The sequence below is a fragment of the Hyperolius riggenbachi genome, chromosome 7, assembly GCF_040937935.1.
Source record: "Hyperolius riggenbachi isolate aHypRig1 chromosome 7, aHypRig1.pri, whole genome shotgun sequence".
Classification (NCBI taxonomy): Eukaryota; Metazoa; Chordata; class Amphibia; order Anura; family Hyperoliidae; genus Hyperolius; species Hyperolius riggenbachi.
Window position 1 is genome coordinate 294,008,851 of NC_090652.1, and position 17,031 is coordinate 294,025,881.

The 17,031-nt window shown below is 42.0% G+C and overlaps 3 protein-coding genes across 5 annotated transcripts in view; 1 reads left to right on the forward strand and 2 right to left on the reverse strand.

Annotated features, from left to right (window-relative positions):
* Positions 1–17,031, reverse strand: part of GLB1L (galactosidase beta 1 like) — a 110,611-nt gene that overhangs the window by 82,802 nt on the left and 10,778 nt on the right. For all 3 annotated transcript variants that reach the window (XM_068245976.1, XM_068245977.1, XM_068245975.1), the window contains exons 3-4: positions 877–927; positions 688–762 (exon numbers count right to left, since the gene is read on the reverse strand). In XM_068245976.1, coding sequence (XP_068102077.1) covers positions 688–762; positions 877–927 — 126 coding nt within the window. The remainder of the gene's footprint in view (positions 1–687; positions 763–876; positions 928–17,031) is intronic.
* On the forward strand, positions 7,120–10,608 carry LOC137525128 (uncharacterized). Its single transcript, XM_068245974.1, has 3 exons — positions 7,120–7,436; positions 7,962–8,063; positions 9,667–10,608. Exons 1-3 carry the CDS (start codon positions 7,249–7,251, stop codon positions 10,520–10,522), a joined length of 1,146 nt encoding a protein of 381 aa, XP_068102075.1. The 5' UTR covers positions 7,120–7,248; the 3' UTR covers positions 10,523–10,608.
* LOC137525127 (uncharacterized) lies at positions 7,123–11,272 on the reverse strand. The gene is made up of 3 exons (XM_068245972.1): positions 10,864–11,272; positions 9,459–9,621; positions 7,123–8,948 (listed from the first exon to the last, which is right to left on the reverse strand). Exons 1-3 carry the CDS (start codon positions 11,147–11,149, stop codon positions 8,129–8,131), a joined length of 1,269 nt encoding a protein of 422 aa, XP_068102073.1. The 5' UTR covers positions 11,150–11,272; the 3' UTR covers positions 7,123–8,128.

Sequence of the window (17,031 nt, forward strand, 5' to 3'; positions counted from 1 at the left end):
ACGTACACAGACTCACCAAAGAGGGTACAGGACTCCTATTACACTGGCTATGCTCTGTACATGCAATAGTGTTTACAACCATGAGTGAAGTGTAAATCTGTCAATCACCTTTAGCAAAACTGTTGTTTGCATGCAACTGTTGCAACAGAAGTGGTGTACTAATGTAAAAAATATACGTTACATTATGGAAGTTATGCAGTGGGTACTGATAGTGTTACAGGTCTGTTTTCACATCAATTGTCCTATTAGTACTTTACATGAGGCTGCCCGGTCACACGTAAACTTCTGAAGAGTATTTGTACATATCACTAACTACGGTCATTTGCAGGCCATGTAGTGCACATACCTTTACACTTTGTTGCGATGTGTAAAGTTTTTGCTGTGTTGCTTTTCTATGTTGCTGAGGATTACGTACTTCCTATAACAAAAAAAATACGAGTAAAAGATATTAATGTCATACACTGCACAAATATATGACATCATAGCGCCACTCACAGAATGTTTTGCCGTGCTTATCTGTCTTTTGGTTGATCCTAATAATTTCGATGTTTTTACATTACTGTTAGCACATAAAGATACCTCTTGCAGTTGTGTTTGATTCTACAAAAGTGTGTACAAATAAAAAATCATTGTACACAGAGTGTAGCCTTTCAACAATGTTCAAACTACATTGCCCATTAACATTACCTTAGACTTCACAACTACATGATGCTGTTCAATAAACATATCCTCCTGGGTCTGTTCCATTTCTGTGACATCATCCTTTAAAATACAAGGAAACCAATTTGTTAGGCCAACAATATACCTACGTATGCATACATGGAGTCATGGTTATGTACCATACAAAGGTATACATACATACAAAGGTATACATACGTGTTGTTCATCACTGTCATAGATCTGTGAAGCTTTGATGGGACTATTAACCTGTGAAACATAAACCAATTATTACTTAATTACAATGATGTTGTTGGTATAGTAAAAAACAAAACAAAAATGTATAACATTTACTTGCACAGAGGGGTGGTTGATAACATATCTCACACAAATGCCAAGTGAAAAAAAAACCCACAATTAGGCACCATAAAACACTTTTGATTGCTTAAAGAGAATCTGTATTGTTAAAATCGCTCAAAAGTAAACATACCAGTGCGTTAGGGGACATCTCCTATTACCCTCTGTCACAATTTCGCCGCTCCTCGCCGCATTAAAAGTGGTTAAAAACAGTTTTAAAAAGTTTGTTTGTAAACAAACAAAATGGCCACCAAAACAGGAAGTAGGTTGATGTACAGTATGTCCACACATAGAAAATACATCCATACATAAGCAGGCTGTATACAGCATTCCTTTTGAATCTCAAGAGATCATTTGTGTGTTTCTTTCCCCCATGCACTGAAGTTTCAGGCTGCTCTTTTCTTCCTGCAAACAGCTTTGCCCTTGTTTGTAATTCCGCAGTATGTGAAAGCCCAGCCAGCTCAGAGGACGATTTATCCAGCTGATTAGAGCAGCTTCTCTCTTCTCTCTTATCTAAATAACACACAGGCAGTGTGCATAGAGGGGCCAGGAAGAGTGAGTTCATAGCAGAACCACAACACTGAAGAACTTGGCAGCCTTCCAGACACAGGCCGACAAGTCTGACAGGGGAAAGATACATTGATTTATTACAGAGACTGTCATAGTAGAAAGTGCTGCAGTTAGCCAGAACACATTAGAATAGCTTTTGGAACATGTAGGATGATAAAAAACAGGATGCAATTTTTGTTACGGAGTCTCTTTAACACCACCCCCCTTCTTTAGTGCACATCAGTCTTTAAAACCAATCACAAATGGACATGCAGAAAGGTGGCCACACACTGTACAATGGCACATTGTTGCATGCATTTTATGAAAATTGAAAACATGCAGTATACAGTGGGTTGCAAAAGTATTCGTCCCCTAGAAGTTTTCCACTTTTGTCATATTACTGCCACAAACATGAATCAATTTTATTGGAATTCCACATGAAAGACCAATACAAAGTGGTGTACACGTGAGAAGTGGAACGAAAATCATACATGATTCCAAACATTTTTTACAAATAAATAACTGCAAAATGGGGTGTGCGTAATTATTCGGCCCCCTTTGATCTGAGTGCAGTCAGTTGCCTATAGACATTGCCTGATGAGTGCTAATGATTAAATAGAGTGCACCTGTGTGAAATCTAATGTCAGTACAAATACAGCTGCTCTGTGAGGGCCTCAGAGGTTGTCTAAGAGAATATTGGGAGCAACAACACCGTGAAGTCCAAAGAACACACAAGACAGGTCAGGGATCAAGTTATTGAGAAATTTAAAGCAGGCTTAGGCTACAAAAAGATTTCCAAAGCCTTGAACATCCCAAGGAGCACTGTTCAAGCGATCATTCAGAAATGGAAGGAGTATGGCACAACTGTAAATCTACCAAGACAAGGCCATCCACCTAAACTCACAGGCCGAACAAGGAGAGCGCTGATCAGAAATGCAGTCAAGAGGCCCATGGTGACTCTGGACGAGCTGCACAGATCTACAGCTCAGGTGGGGGAATCTGTCCATAGGACAACTATTAGTCATGCACTGTACAAAGTTGGCCTTTATGGAAGAGTGGCAAGAAGAAAGGCCTTGTTAACAGAAAAGCATAAGAAGTCCCCTTTGCAGTTTGCCACAAGCCATGTGGGGGACACAGCAACCATGTGGAAGAATGAGATGAGACCAAAATGGAACTTTTTGGCCAAAATGCAAAACACTATGTGTGGCAGAAAACTAACACTGCACATCACTCTGAACACACCATCCCCACTGTCAAATATAGTGGTGGCAGCATCATGCTTGGGGGGTTGCATCTCTTCAGCAGGGACAGGGAAGCTGGTCAGAGTTGATGGGAAGATGGATGGAGCCAAATACAGGGCAATCTTGGAAGAAAACCTCTTGGAGACTGCAAAAGACTTGAGACTGAGGCGGAGGTTCACCTTCCAGCAGGACAATGACCCTAAACATAAAGCCAGGGCAACAATGGAATGGTTTAAAACAAAACATATCTATGTGTTAGAATGGCCCAGTCAAAGTCCAGATCTAAATCCAATCGAGAATCTGTGGCAAGATCTGAAAACTGCTGTTCACAAACGCTGTCCATGTAATCTGACTGAGCTGGAGCTGTTTTGCAAAGAAGAATGGGCAAGGATTTCAGTCTCTAGATGTGCAAAGCTGGTAGAGACATACCCTAAAACACTGGCAGCTGTAATGTCAGCAAAAGGTGGTTCTACAAAGTATTGACTCAGGAGGCTGAATAATTAGGCACACCCCACTTTGCAGTTATTGATTTGTAAAAAATGTTTGGAATGATGTATGATTTTCGATCCACTTCTCACATGTACACCACTTTGTATTGGTCTTTCACGTGGAATTAAAATAAAATTGATGCATGTTTGTGGCAGTAATGTGACAAAATGTGGAAAACTTCAAGGGGGCCGAATACTTTTGCAACCCACTGTAACAGAAGTACAGTAAGTGTTATTAGGATATATGTACAAGGAACTCTGTTATACAACATTACAGTGTTACAGAGATACCGTGACCAAGAATTTAACTTCATTACAATCAGTAGCTGATACCCTCTTTAACATGACAAATCTTTTTCCTTACACCAAACGGACCTTCAGGCGTCGCTCTATGGCTGATATTGTGCTGAAACCCCTCCCACCAAAAACCCTGTGGACCATGGCACTCCTGCCAGTTTCATGTCTGTAAACCTTGTTGCATAGTGGCAAACAGCTGTTTTAAGCTGTTTACCACTGGCAAACAAGCAAACGCCACCTACATCACATGCCAGGCAGCTGAAGACATGTCACCATGTACATCAGGAATTGAAAAGATTGCCCTATGGGCAAAAATACATAATTGCTAGATAAATCGATATATGCTTCCAAAAAATAGAATAAAAAATCTTTTGAGTGCAGTTGCTCTTGTGCATTGCTTATAGAGTGTACTGTCATAGTGGATTGTTTGTGCACATCTTTATTTACATTACAGAAAATAATAGCCAATTTAAGTGACCTGTAATTAACTTACTTGGACCGTCCTTAACGCCATAGCACTATTTCCTTATTGACGCTGTGGTCCCATTACATACATACACTTAAAGCGGATCCAAGATGAAAAACGAACTATAACAAGTAATTTGTCTACTGTATATATCTTATCTAAAGTTTAGATAGTTTACACAGCAAATCTAGCTGCAAACAGCTTCAATAGAATATGATTATTTCTTCCTGTGATACAATGACAGCAGCCATGTTGTTTGTAAACATTACACAGAGGCAGGCTTATCTGCACCATCAGCACTCAGGCCCGGTGCACACCAAAACCCGCTAGCAGATCCGCAAAATGCTAGCAGATTTGTAAACGCTTTTTCTTCTTTTTCTGTAGCGTTTCAGCTAGCGTTTTGTGGTTTTGTGAAGGGTTTTTGGTGTAGTAGATTTCATATATTGTTACAGTAAAGCTGTTACTGAACAGCTTCTGTAACAAAAACGCCTGCAAAACCGCTCTGAACTGCCGTTTTTCAGAGCAGTTTGCGTTTTTCTATTCTTTACATTGGAGGCAGAAACGCCTCTGCACACCAAAATCTGCAGCAGCCCGGGAGTATGCATTTCTGCAAAACGCCTCCCGCTCTGGTGTGCACCAGCCCATTGAAATACATTTCCCAAGCGTTTCCACATCTGCAAGCGGATCGAAAAACGCTGCCGTACCGCTCTGGTGTGCACTAGGCCTCAGACTGTGAAAAAAACCTAATCCCTCCTCCCCTCTGCCTCTGAAATCAATGGCTAGTAACACCTTCTCCTCCCCCTGCCCAGACTGAGATCCCATGAGCCCTTGCTACTGCCAAGGCTCTCTGTGGTTTATTTAGTTTATAGGGAATTAGAATATTAAAACAAAAACAAAAACATTTTTTTTGCCCTATAAACAATAGGAAAGGAACACAATTATGCAATGAGTAAAAGTTCACCTCGGATCCACTTTAATCAAATATTACTGCAGTACATGCGAGCACGTGACATTACACAGCAATAAGGACATGATGCACATCACATCTACTATTGACTACAACTTGCCCTACACATTCATAATGTCACTGTCTCATACAGGTATGATAAGATCTTTATTTCAGAAGTGCACAAGAAGCTACGCATAAGGCACCTACAACCACACATACATATACCTGAGTACACTGTGTGAATTATGATACTGCATTACAGCAGTATGTAATAACAATGTTTATATAATTTGTGAGTGCTTGCTGCGTACTGGTAACTGTAATACTACATTACCACTTATGTCTCTTTTGTTATGTACGTTGGAAATTGCTTCATCATAACTTGCCTTCAGTGTAAAACCTATGCTTTTCATTTTCCATAACACCCAGAGACGAATAGATGCAGTCCATTCAACAATGCTATGCAAACACTGTACTTCATGAACACATACCCTGCATTTGCCCATTCAGACAGTTCACCACCATTGCACACCCTGTGGCGTGTGTCAGACCATGAGTACGCATTCCTTGCAGGATATATTGTTACGCCCCTCAACACATGTGCCCACCGTCCCTCCCCAGTACGGGAGCCATGTGCCCTAGACCCTCCATCGCTGCACCATGAATGAGGACCACACCCTTTTTCACCATTACACTATAGTTGTTTCCACAACTTCAATGCGATGGCTGTGTTTTTTTAACAGGCTTGTGAAAGGTTACAAACAATACAACATTCATCAGTATTCACACCCTCTGCTATGCAATACACATGTTCCACACCTTGTATTCCAACACACAGGGCTCTATTCATAAAAAAATTGTGGCGAAAATACTCGTGGAGGGAAAATACCGCATCGGTATTTTAGACTTCTGGGTGGGCATTCATAAAAATGTTGGCAGCTGCAATGCAAGAGCGGAGATCTCCCGCTGAAAGCTGGCGGTAAGCTGTCGGAAGGCATGCGGAAACACTTCAGCCGGCAGAGTCCCTCCGTGCACTGCTCTCTCTGGGAGGTCTGTCCCATTCACTTGTATGAGGAAGCGGTATTTCCCGTCCACATACCGCTTCCTCGAATCTTTATGAATGGCCATTTTGTTACTTTTTTCTAGAGAAATCTAGAAAAACACTGCAGAAGGCAGAAATTTCTCGCTCTGCTGGGGGATTGTAGATTTTCATGCGGGAACAGCTTTTATGAATGCTTACTTTGCTAAATGGTCGGGAAAGTCCACTGTATTGAGCGGAAAACTTGCGGTAACGGTTTATGAATAGATCCCCTTGTGCGGAGATTATCACAACACATGTCACTGAAGGTTAATTCATAAAGATTAGAGCAGGCGGAATGTGTGCGGAGAAACCCGGCTGGGTACTTATCCGTTAGCCGGGCGCATCCGGCAGGTGGCGACAAAACTCCACCAGAGTTACATCTTTCCCTACTATCCATGTCGGCCTGGAGGGGGAATAGTAATTAGCGCCACCTGCCGGATGCGCCCGGCTAACGGATGAGTACCCCCGGCTGTTTAGATAAGGTGATAAGCCAGCGGTAACAGGCAAGATAACAGCAAGTGAATGAGAAAGACCTCCCAGGCAGCTGCAGTGAGAGGAGAGCAGACAAGGCATTCCCGAACACCAAGGCTGTGTATTTTTAACCCCTTGGGTACCTGTTTTCAGGTAAATTTCACATCAAAAAGCCTGCATGTGTAACATTTCTGGAACTTCTTCTAAGCTGCAGCAATTAAATAGGAGAGGCAGAAAAATGCACATGTAAAGGGATGCTGGGGCTGCCTTCTTTATACTAAGGCTGTCTCTGCAGGAGAAAATGTATCAACTCAGCCAGCAAATGTAACAACTCAGCCAGCACTGCCAGTTTAGGGCTGGTGCACACCAAAAACCGCAAGCAGATCCGCAAAACGCTAGCGTTTTTTGAACCGCTTAGTGTCATTTTGATAGCGCGGTTTTGGGGGCGTTTTGCGTTTTTTGCGTGCGTTTTTGCAAGCGTTTTTGGAAGCGTTTTGCGTTTTTCAGGAAAAGAGGTAGAAAGATCTTAAACAAAGGGTTAAAGTGCGATATATTGATGACACATGTGAAGCACATTGAGCAATTGAAGTAAAAAACCCAATATAAAAAGGGTGGGGTCCTTAACAACATTGTGGGTTAGTTCAGGAGAGGTGACACTGTGGTTTGGAGAGAAGAGTGACTTGTTTTTGAAAATGTTTCCTGATGTGCTGTTATTGCTCTGTGTAGCAGCATATATGAGACGTAGGCCAAGGACAAGGAGATACTGGGTGCATCCCATGCTACAAGAGCGGCGCCGGAAGGGTCAATTTAGGACCCTATATAGAGATTTGAGGCACCATCCAGAAAAGTTTTTTGGCTACACCCGCATGTCTGTGTCCAGGTAAGAATACTTGTCACTTATTTTTATCATGGGGCTAAGTATTTTGGGGAGGAATGAAATTGGAAGCACTTTTTGGCCCTTAGTTAACTGTGTTTGACTGTAAACAGAAAAACAACACAATAATCAATCCGGTGTATACATAAGCTAACCAAATAACTGTGATACTTGATCCTGGTGTGTTATGTATTCAATGCCTAAGGCCTCCATCTAATTTTTCTATAGGAGTAACTACTATATTATATATCCATAGTTTACCCAAAACATTTGGAGTATATTATGACCTTACATACTCCTGGTGCATACTTCATTAAGTATATGGCAACAATCAGCATATGGGACACAGTAATGAAGCAATGTTTGAACAAAATCTTTCGTTTTAATGTTTTGTTCTTCTGTGCAAAGAATATTTTGGACATGTGTTGTCCATACTTTGCTTTCAGCAGCAAAAGTAATATGTCACAAATGAAAAATGTTTCTGCAACAAACAACAGTAGATCTAAAGATAAGCATGCTCTTTTTTCCTAGTTTTGATGGCCTTTTAGCCAAACTGAAGGATGCCCTTCGCCGACAAGACACTAACTTTCGCCTAGCAATCACACCAACTGAGCGACTCCTCATAACATTGAGGTAATGTAAACTAAGATCCAAATCTGAGCATTGAACAATAAAATAAAATGTAAAACTACAAAAAACTAGTCATGTTGTGATAGCAAATCACACATACTACCAGGGCCCTGATTGTAAGCATGTGTACCTGATTCAGCATTTGTATGAGGCTGGCTGTGCGATGTTAAATCAGTGTACACTGTAGAGTCACTGTGCATAGATGATGTTTGAAATCGCATACCTTGATCAGGGCGCTGAGGTGGAGGCATAGAGTAATGAGGCTGTTGACCATATGGCATGTTATGCATATGCATTGGTGGGTAGTGGGGTGGGTCATAAATGCGTTGCATATGGTAAGAGAGTTGTGGGTGTGCATTATATTGTTGGCTGGAAGCAGGCAGGTGTGGTTGCTGCAAGTAGTTGTGCACATTGTCATCTGCACGGCTCTCAGGTAGTAAGAATCTCCCCAGGGTCTCAGAGATGGCATGTCTGGCTGCCCATTGCTTATCAGGAGGCACTTTTTGTAATAGTGGCACCAAACTTAAAAGATACTGTGTGCATGGCTCTTTAAGTTGTTTCATTTCATCCTCTCGCTTCTCCATATGATCAACAGCCTTTTCTATTGAAGTAATCAGCTTCTGGTCGTATTCAGCCCTGCTCATACCTCTTCCTATTCTCCTGCCTTGTGTAGCTACCCTCACACATCTACTAGACCTGACAGTTGTGCGTGTCCGACTACTCGCTGGGCTGTGTGGTGTGGGATCTGGGGTAGTAGAGTCACTGTCTTCCAGTGTAGCAGTGTCAACATCCTGTGTAGTGTCTTCTTCAACTTCCACATCACTGGTGGTGGTAGGTGGCACCTCTACATCGTCCTCCTCAGGATCTGGTGGTAGGCTATCTTCAGTCCTTTGGAAAGGGGAAAGCACAACTTTAGTTCATGGAATAGTGACCATGGATGTCACAGCAAATATATGGGCACAATGCGATGCATCTTTCATTGCAAAACAATAGCAGTAGCCTGTCTATTTTTCCCATTATTTGTGTACATAGCTTTTAGGCACAGCCCCTGAGCAAGCATAGAGCAAAACTGGCCTGAGTAAACTAGCACTGATTTTGGTAGATGTGTGTTACAGATGTGTGATGCAGACACTACTGCATCCAAACATATAACCAGCACTGTCAGGCAACTGTTATGTTGGGTAACGAACAGTCCACATTCCTGTCATGTAATAATCATTTTAAACTGGACCTATGCCATCCTTACATTAAGCTACGTCCCCCAATATATTTGGTAGAGCGATGGCAGATTATGCGTTCCACACTACTGAATTGCATTGTGGGCCTACTCCTTCCTTCACTGTTCTATTGGCGAAGTTGACAAACATTGCAATAGGTTAACATTTACGCCATACTTACTCAGCCGGTTCATGATGTTTTCTTAGAAATTCTAATATGCCACAATATTTATATTTTGTTCGCTGCGAACTTCCAGACCCACTTTTGGATTCATGGTATTGCTTTTCAATCTCCTTTTTGTAACTGTCTCTGACCGACTTCCATCTTGTCCGCAGGAGGGCAACTAGGAATAAAAATAAACATACATGTTATTTCTTTTCTTTTGCAGATTTCTGGCAACAGGGCATTCATATGCAGCACTTCACTACCAATTCCTCATGGGAAGAAGTACAATCCGATACTTAGTTTTGGACACCTGCAAATTGATCTGGAAAGTACTTCAACCGGAATTTATGCCAACTCCTGACGTACCTATGTGGGAGGCTAACATGCAGCTTTTTTGGGAGAAACATGATTTCCCTAACTGCCTTGGAGCAGTGGATGGGAAACATGTCAGACTGGTTATGCCTGCATTCACTGGCAGTCTCTATTACAATTTTAAAAAATTCTTTTCACTAGTGCTCATGGCTGTTGTGGATCCTAATTTGAAATTTATCTATGTGGATGTTGGGGCTTACGGAAGTTCCCATGATTCCTCAGTCTTCCAGCACAGTCGATTTGGCGTGAAGCTTCGCACAGGCCAGATGACTTTACCACCACCACGCCCCTGGCCTGACACTGTAGAACCACCTTACCCCTGTGTGTTTGTGGCTGATGAGGCCTTTGCACTGTCTGAGCATGTTATGAGACCGTATGCACAGAGAGATATGACTCATAAGAAAGTAGTCTTTAATAACCGCCTGACCAAAGCCAGACAAGTAGTAGAATGTGCTTTTGGAATTCTGGCAAACAAATGGCGCATTTATCACACTGCTATAAAAATGCAACCAAAGTATGCTATAATAGTGGTGAAGGCAACATGTATTTTGCATAATTATGTGAGAACACTAGATAGCATGACCATAGAGGAGGAAGAGGGGGATCTTTCAAACAGTGCTCTTGTCACTTTACCACCAGCTACTTTACGTGGTCCCATTTCTGCCATTCACAACAGAGACAAATTAGCTGATTATTTTGTGCCATAACTGTAAGAACTAAAAAACCTGCAGGCTGCTATTTACTTACATGACGAGATCAGTATTATTGTGCAAATAAACATTCTTGAAACCGTGTTGTATGTCTATATCATTCATGACACTCTAAAGTGGCAAATAGCGCCCTAATAATACATGTGAGTACATACACACACATGTACCTGCTGTTTATAAGGAGAGATGGCTATAGAGAGAACAGCTTTGCCAGAGACCTGTGATAATGAAATTTCTAATTGTTTAATTACTCATTTAGTGGAGGGGTGATGATATATTGTCTGCAAAGTGCTGCATGAAATCAATAAAATACAACAATTCTGTACACATATACTTACTCTTAGAATCCTTGCCCTTTTGGCTCAAAGTATTCCATTTTTCTCCAAGAAAATCTTTTGCAATGTTGCTCCAGATTTCATGAGCCCTTTGGTGGTCTTTATATCCAGGCAAAGACTTGTCATAAAGTTCTGGGCTGTTTTCAATCTTAATTATCAGGTTTTCTGTGGTAAACCACTTTGCTGCCATCTTCCTCCTGCGCAGTCTAAAATCCCTCATGCAAATCTGCCACACAGGAAGCACACTTTGACCTGGAAGTGCGCATTCTTGAAAAAAACGCATCCGCATCAAAATCCGCTTGATCAAGCGGTTTTACAGGCGTTTTGCGTTTTTCCTATACTTAACATTGGAGGCAGAAACGCATCCGAAATCCAAAAAATGCCTCACCCAGGCATTTTTCGTTTCTGCAAAACGCCTGCCGCTCTGGTGTGCACCACCCCATTGAGATACATTGACCAAGCAGATCCGCAGCCGCAAGCGGATCTGAAAACGCCCAAAAAGCCGCTCGGTGTGCACCAGCCCTTAGTGCGGGAATTCCTGACCTATTATCACAAGTGTAAACATTTATATTAATTAGCACACAAAAGTGTAAAATACGATGCAGTGTTTTCCCTCCAAGATTTTTTTTACCGCAAATGTTTTATGAATAGAGCCCATTAGCTTGCCTGATATCTTGGCTGTTACCGCTGGCTTATCGCCTTATCTAAACAGCGGGGTTTCTCCGCACACATTCCGCCTGCTCTAATCTTTATGGATTAACCTTCAGTGACATGTGTAGTGATCATCTCCGCACAAGGCGGTAATTTCCCGCACTGCACAGAAATGTCAGATTTTCACGCGGAAACAGCTTTTATGAATGGACACTTTGCTCTAATGGTCGGAAAAGTCAGCTGTTTTGAGCATTAACGCATGCGGGAATGCTTTATGAATAGAGGCCCTTGTGCGGAGATTATCACAAGATTAGAGCAGGCGCAATGGGGACGGAAAATACCGGCTGTTTAGAGGATAAGCATGCGGATAACAGCCAAGCTAATAGAGACAGACCTCCCAGACAGCAGCAGTGAGAGCAGAGCAAACAAGGCATCCCAGAATACCAAGGCTGTGTTTTTTAACCCCTTGGGTACCTGTTTTCAGATATATTTCACATCAGAAAGCCTGCATGTGTAACATTTCATGAAGTTCTAAACTGGGGCAATTAAATAGATTGTTTAGAAACACTAATAGACAGATTCAGAGCACATTCTGGGCAAGGAGAGGCAGTTTTAAAAAAAAAAATGCACATCTAAAGGGATGCTGGGGCTTCCTCCTTTATAGTAATTCTGTCTCTGCACAGAGAAAATTATGGAAAGTCTGTAAAGTAACAGACTGTTGGCAACATGTTGTGGGCGGGGCTTGGCGCTCGCATCATCACCCTGCAGCTATCCCAATGGGCTGAGGCTGAGCCTTTCACAAAAAAAAAACCACCGCCCCCTGGCCAATCACATGCAGGGGGCGTGGATTTGATGGTTAAAAGGTGGGCAATGGGAAAAAGCTGTGAGTAGTTTCATCTCCTGCACTTGTTTTAGTTGGTGTGGATCCTCAAGGAGCTGCCTGCCTGCCTGCCTGCCTGCCTGCCTGCCTGCCTGCCTGCCTGCCTGCCTGCCTGCCTGCCTGCCTGCCTGCCTGCCTGCCTGCCTGCCTGCCTGCCGAAGCCACCGTCCTCACTGTAAGTAGCTGAACTCACTCACTGTAAGGGGGAGGGAGAGAGATTCAGCACTGTACACACAGCAGCAGCCCAGCACACAGGGAGATGTGGGGGGAGGGAGATTGCAGAAGGGAGGGGAGAGCTGAGTGTAGCTAAGCTAAGGGCCCATTTCCACTATTGCGAATTCGCATGCGTTTTTTTTTTTTTTTTTTTTTGCATGCAAATTCGCATAGCAATAAAGTGAATGGGACTGTTTCCACTTGTCAGGATTCCTTTGCGTTTTTCTGTACAAAAAAAAATTTGCATGGCAGAGCCATCAGAATTCGCATACCGCTATGCGAATCGCATACAATGTATTTAATAGGAAATTTGCATGAGGTTTGGGTATGCGAATTTTTGTAGAAACAATGGAAAAGCACACCAGCACTGCCATGGTTAAATTCGCATACATCGTCATCCATGTGAATCGCATAGACCTGCATGCGAAATTCGCATCCGCATGTGAATTTTTACCGCATTGATTCGCATCGCACAAGTGGAAATGCAGGAGCATTAGGACTGGGCTTGTGTCAGCCAGTTTAGCACAGCAACAATCGCTACCAGCACATCTTCAAGGACACCTGAAGTGAGAGGCATATGGAGGCTGCCATATTTATTTCCTTTTAAACCATAGCAGTGTCTTGTCTGTTCTGCTGATCCTCTGCCTCTAACGTTTAGCCATTGACCCTGAACAAGCATATGAGGTGTTCCTGACATTGTTAGTTCTGACAAAATTATCTGCCTGCTTGTTTCTGGTGTGATTCATACTCTACTGCAACCAAATAGACCAGCAGGACAGCCAGGCAACTGGTATTGTTTAAAAGGACGTAAACATGGCAGCTCCCATAGTCTTAATAGTCATCTAAAATTATATATGAGGAACATTAAGGGGAAGCCAAGGTGTATATAATATGGAGGCTGATGTGGGTGTTTTTTTTTAATAATGCTTATTGCCTGGCTGACCTGCTGAGCCTCTGACTCTAATACTTTAAGCTTTATACCTTGAAAAAGCATATGCAGATATCTGACAAGATCAGCTACATGCTTGTTTCAGGTGTGTGATTTAGACTCCACTGACCAGAATACTCAGTATGACTGCCAGGCAACTGGCATTGCTTAAAAGGCAATAAACATGGCAGCTTCCATAGGTCTCTCACCTGGGGTTCCTTTTGAATCAAGGATTGAACTACATTACAATCAGTAGCTGATAAACCCCCTTTCCTATGAGAAATATTTACCTTTTCTCAAATAGATCAGGGGGTCTGTATGGCTGACAATGGGCTCTATTCACAAAACCATGTGCGGTAATTTTTTTTTTTTTTTTAAACCACTGTAGGGCAGCCCATATACCTGCCACCCATTACACAGAGACGACCCAGGAAAGCCTGTCACGTTTAAAGTGGGACCTCAACTCTTGCACAGGACAGAAGAGAGATAGATATATAATATATATATATATATATATATATATATATATATATATATATATATATATATATATATATATATATATATATATATATATATATATATATATATATATATATATTCTCCTGTATGTATATAATTTAGCCTGTCTAATTCCCCCTCATCTGTGAATAATCACAACTGTAATTTGAGCTCTCAGCTGTGCCAGCTGGCTGCCTCAGCAGAGCAGCTAATGTGTAAACACAGGATGTTAACCCCATGTCTGCTTCCATGAAAGCTGGAAGTACATACACTGGAGATTGTTTGCTGGATTTGTATCAGCTGTAACAAATGTTTTTCTTTAAAGGTAATTATGCTGTTGCTTAGCTTTTAGAACAGAGAAGCATTTCCTCCTCTGCATCTATTAAATATCTAAAAGACTGTACGAGGTCTGAAAGTGTGCCTTGAGATTAGACACTCATCTTTGCTGCCTTCTGTGTAAAATTGACAAACTCGAGCAAACAAACTGAAAAGGCTCCATCCTGAAGGCCAAAAGCAGAGAAGTGATAATTATCACCTACCATTTGTACCATTTAAATCCTTAATTAACACCAACTTTTTAATTGAGAATCTCAAATTGGAGATAAATTTGAGGGAATTACCACACTTTTACCTCACTTTTACCGCATGAGGTAAAAAAAAAAAAATTGTGAATTTGAAAATGGAGATATTTTGGTCGGTGTTTATCACTACCTAATTTAACTCATTGAGAATAGAGCCCATTGGGCTCTATTTATAAAAAAAAAAAACTTGTGGCGTAAATACTCGTAGAGGTAAAATACCGCAGCGGTATTTTAGACTTCTGGGTGGTAATTCATAAAAATATTGCCAACTGCGATGCAAGTGCGGAGATCTCCCGCTGAAAGCTGGCGGTAAGCTGTCGGAAGACATGCGGAAACACTTCAGCCGGCAGAGTCCCTCCGTGCACTGCTCTCTCTGGGAGGTCTGTCCCATTCACTTGTATGTAATCCGCAAAATCAGAGGAAGCGGTATTTCCCGTCCACATACCGCTTCCTCTAAACTTTATGAATGGCCATTTTGTTACTTTTTTCTAGAGTTTGTTACTTTTTTCTAGATAAATCTAGAAAAACACTGGAGAAGGCGGAAATTTCTCGCTCTGCTGGGGGATTGTAGATTTTCATGCGGGAACAGCTTTTATGAATGCCCACTTTGCTAAATGGTCGGGAAAGTCCGCTGTTTTAAGCGGAAAACTTGCGTAAACAGTTTATGAATAGAGCCCATTGTGGGAGTTTCTGCCCCATGCGCACAGGTGGGCTTAGCCTATAAGCTGTCTTCTGACCACCGGGGAATCGGTCTGCTTTGAAGTGCATTCCTGAAGGTAAGGCTTGGTGTAATCTTGGATGTGTTATTTTGCAGGGGGTGGGTTATTCAGAAGCATACATGGTGGATATACTGTGGTGGGCTTTTGAGTAATTCATAGTAGCAAGCTACTCTGAATTGAAATGGTAATTAGGTGCTGATTAAACAGCTGTAAAGGCAGTTAAATTAGATCCATCTGAAAATGGCGCCTGCGAATAATGGCGCACAATGTTTTCCACTAACTTGTGACAAAAAAATAAAATCTAAACTCACCGTACTACTAAGGGAATACCTTGGGTGTCTTCTTTCTAAAATGGTGTCATTTGTGGGGTTCCTATACTGCCCTGGCATTTTAGGGGCCCTAAACCGTGAGTAGTCTAGAAACCAAATGCCTCAAAATGACCTGTGAAAACCTAAAACCTAAAGGTACTCATAGGATGTTGGGCCCCTTAGTGCACCTAGGCTGCAAAAGTGTCACATGTGGTATCGCAGTACTCCGGAGAAGTAGTATGTGTTTTGGGGTGTATTTTTACACATACCCATGCTGGGTGGGAGAAATCTCTGTAAATGGATATGTGTTGAAAGAAAATAAATAAAAAAAAAAAAATTAGATTTCTCCCACCCAGCATGGGTATGTGTAAAAATACACCACAAAACACATTATACTATGTCTCCTGAGTACGGCGATACCACATGTGACCCCCCCCCCCCCCCCCCCTTCCCTTATAAAAGGCAAGTTCCTTGTACCGTTTTACTCACTAGTCTGCCTGCACTAATTAGTTAAGGGACAGCTGCTGACACTCTGCTAGGGAAAGTTTAGTTAGGCTCTTATAGGCTTGTTCCTAGATAATTGTTACTTTCCTCCCTCTTCCCACATTCCAGGGAATTGAATTTCAAAAGCCAGCTTATATACCTTGGCCGGGAATTGAACCCAGGTCTGAGTGCTTGGTAGTCAGCTCTCTTAACCGCTATACCAACACTACATGCTGAAGGCAGCCTAGCATGTACCATTATGATATATCCTAGAGAAAAATGAGCTTGCTTAAAGATTTGTAGGCTTTTAAAAGCCAGCTTGCATACCTTGGCCGGGAATTGAACCCTATATCTATATCCTAAATTTTCCCCCAAAAGTGGGAGCTTTTGTAAGAGTTCAGATGCAGCCCTCTGCTGGGGAAAAAATGTCTTCAGCATTGCCCTGCAGTGGTTGGAAGTCAGTCTGAACACTGTACATAGTATAACAGTAGCTTGTCTTGCATGCACAGGATTGTGCTCTTTACATAGCCAGTGTGTAACTTTCTCTCTATTTACCAATATTCCAGGAGGAAGCTGGAGAAGAAACTGAAGCTTCCACTACTGGGCCAGATTTCAACTATCTCCTCAATATGCCCATGTGGTGTCTGACCAAAGAGAAGGATGAGCTGTGCAAGCAGAGGGATACAAAGGTCAGCCTCACCTGTAGACATTCATGTAACCTTCATCTGTTTTGATGTCATGTATCTTTTACTCTCTCCTGATCATGAGTGGGTAGTTTGTTTTCAAAACCTACATAGCAACCATCAGTACTCAGCTCTCTAATGGCTTGGGGAATGTGGCTACTATATTACCTTTAAAGGGAAGGTTCAGGGACGCAAAAAAAAAAAAAAAAAAAAATTCACATCCA

Excerpts from the sequence above, each read along its gene's own strand:
- LOC137525128 (XM_068245974.1), top strand. The coding sequence starts at position 7,249 with ATGTTTCCTGATGTGCTGTTATTGCTCTGTGTAGCAGCATATATGAGA. Across the intron at positions 7,437-7,961 it reads ACCCGCATGTCTGTGTCCAG|TTTTGATGGCCTTTTAGCCA; the intron begins GTAAGAATACTT and ends CTTTTTTCCTAG. Across the intron at positions 8,064-9,666 it reads CGACTCCTCATAACATTGAG|ATTTCTGGCAACAGGGCATT; the intron begins GTAATGTAAACT and ends TTTCTTTTGCAG.
- LOC137525127 (XM_068245972.1), bottom strand. The coding sequence starts at position 11,149 with ATGCGGATGCGTTTTTTTCAAGAATGCGCACTTCCAGGTCAAAGTGTG. Across the intron at positions 9,622-10,863 it reads AAAGGGCAAGGATTCTAAGA|TTGCCCTCCTGCGGACAAGA; the intron begins GTAAGTATATGT and ends TTTTATTCCTAG. Across the intron at positions 8,949-9,458 it reads AAACATCATGAACCGGCTGA|GACTGAAGATAGCCTACCAC; the intron begins GTAAGTATGGCG and ends CCCTTTCCAAAG.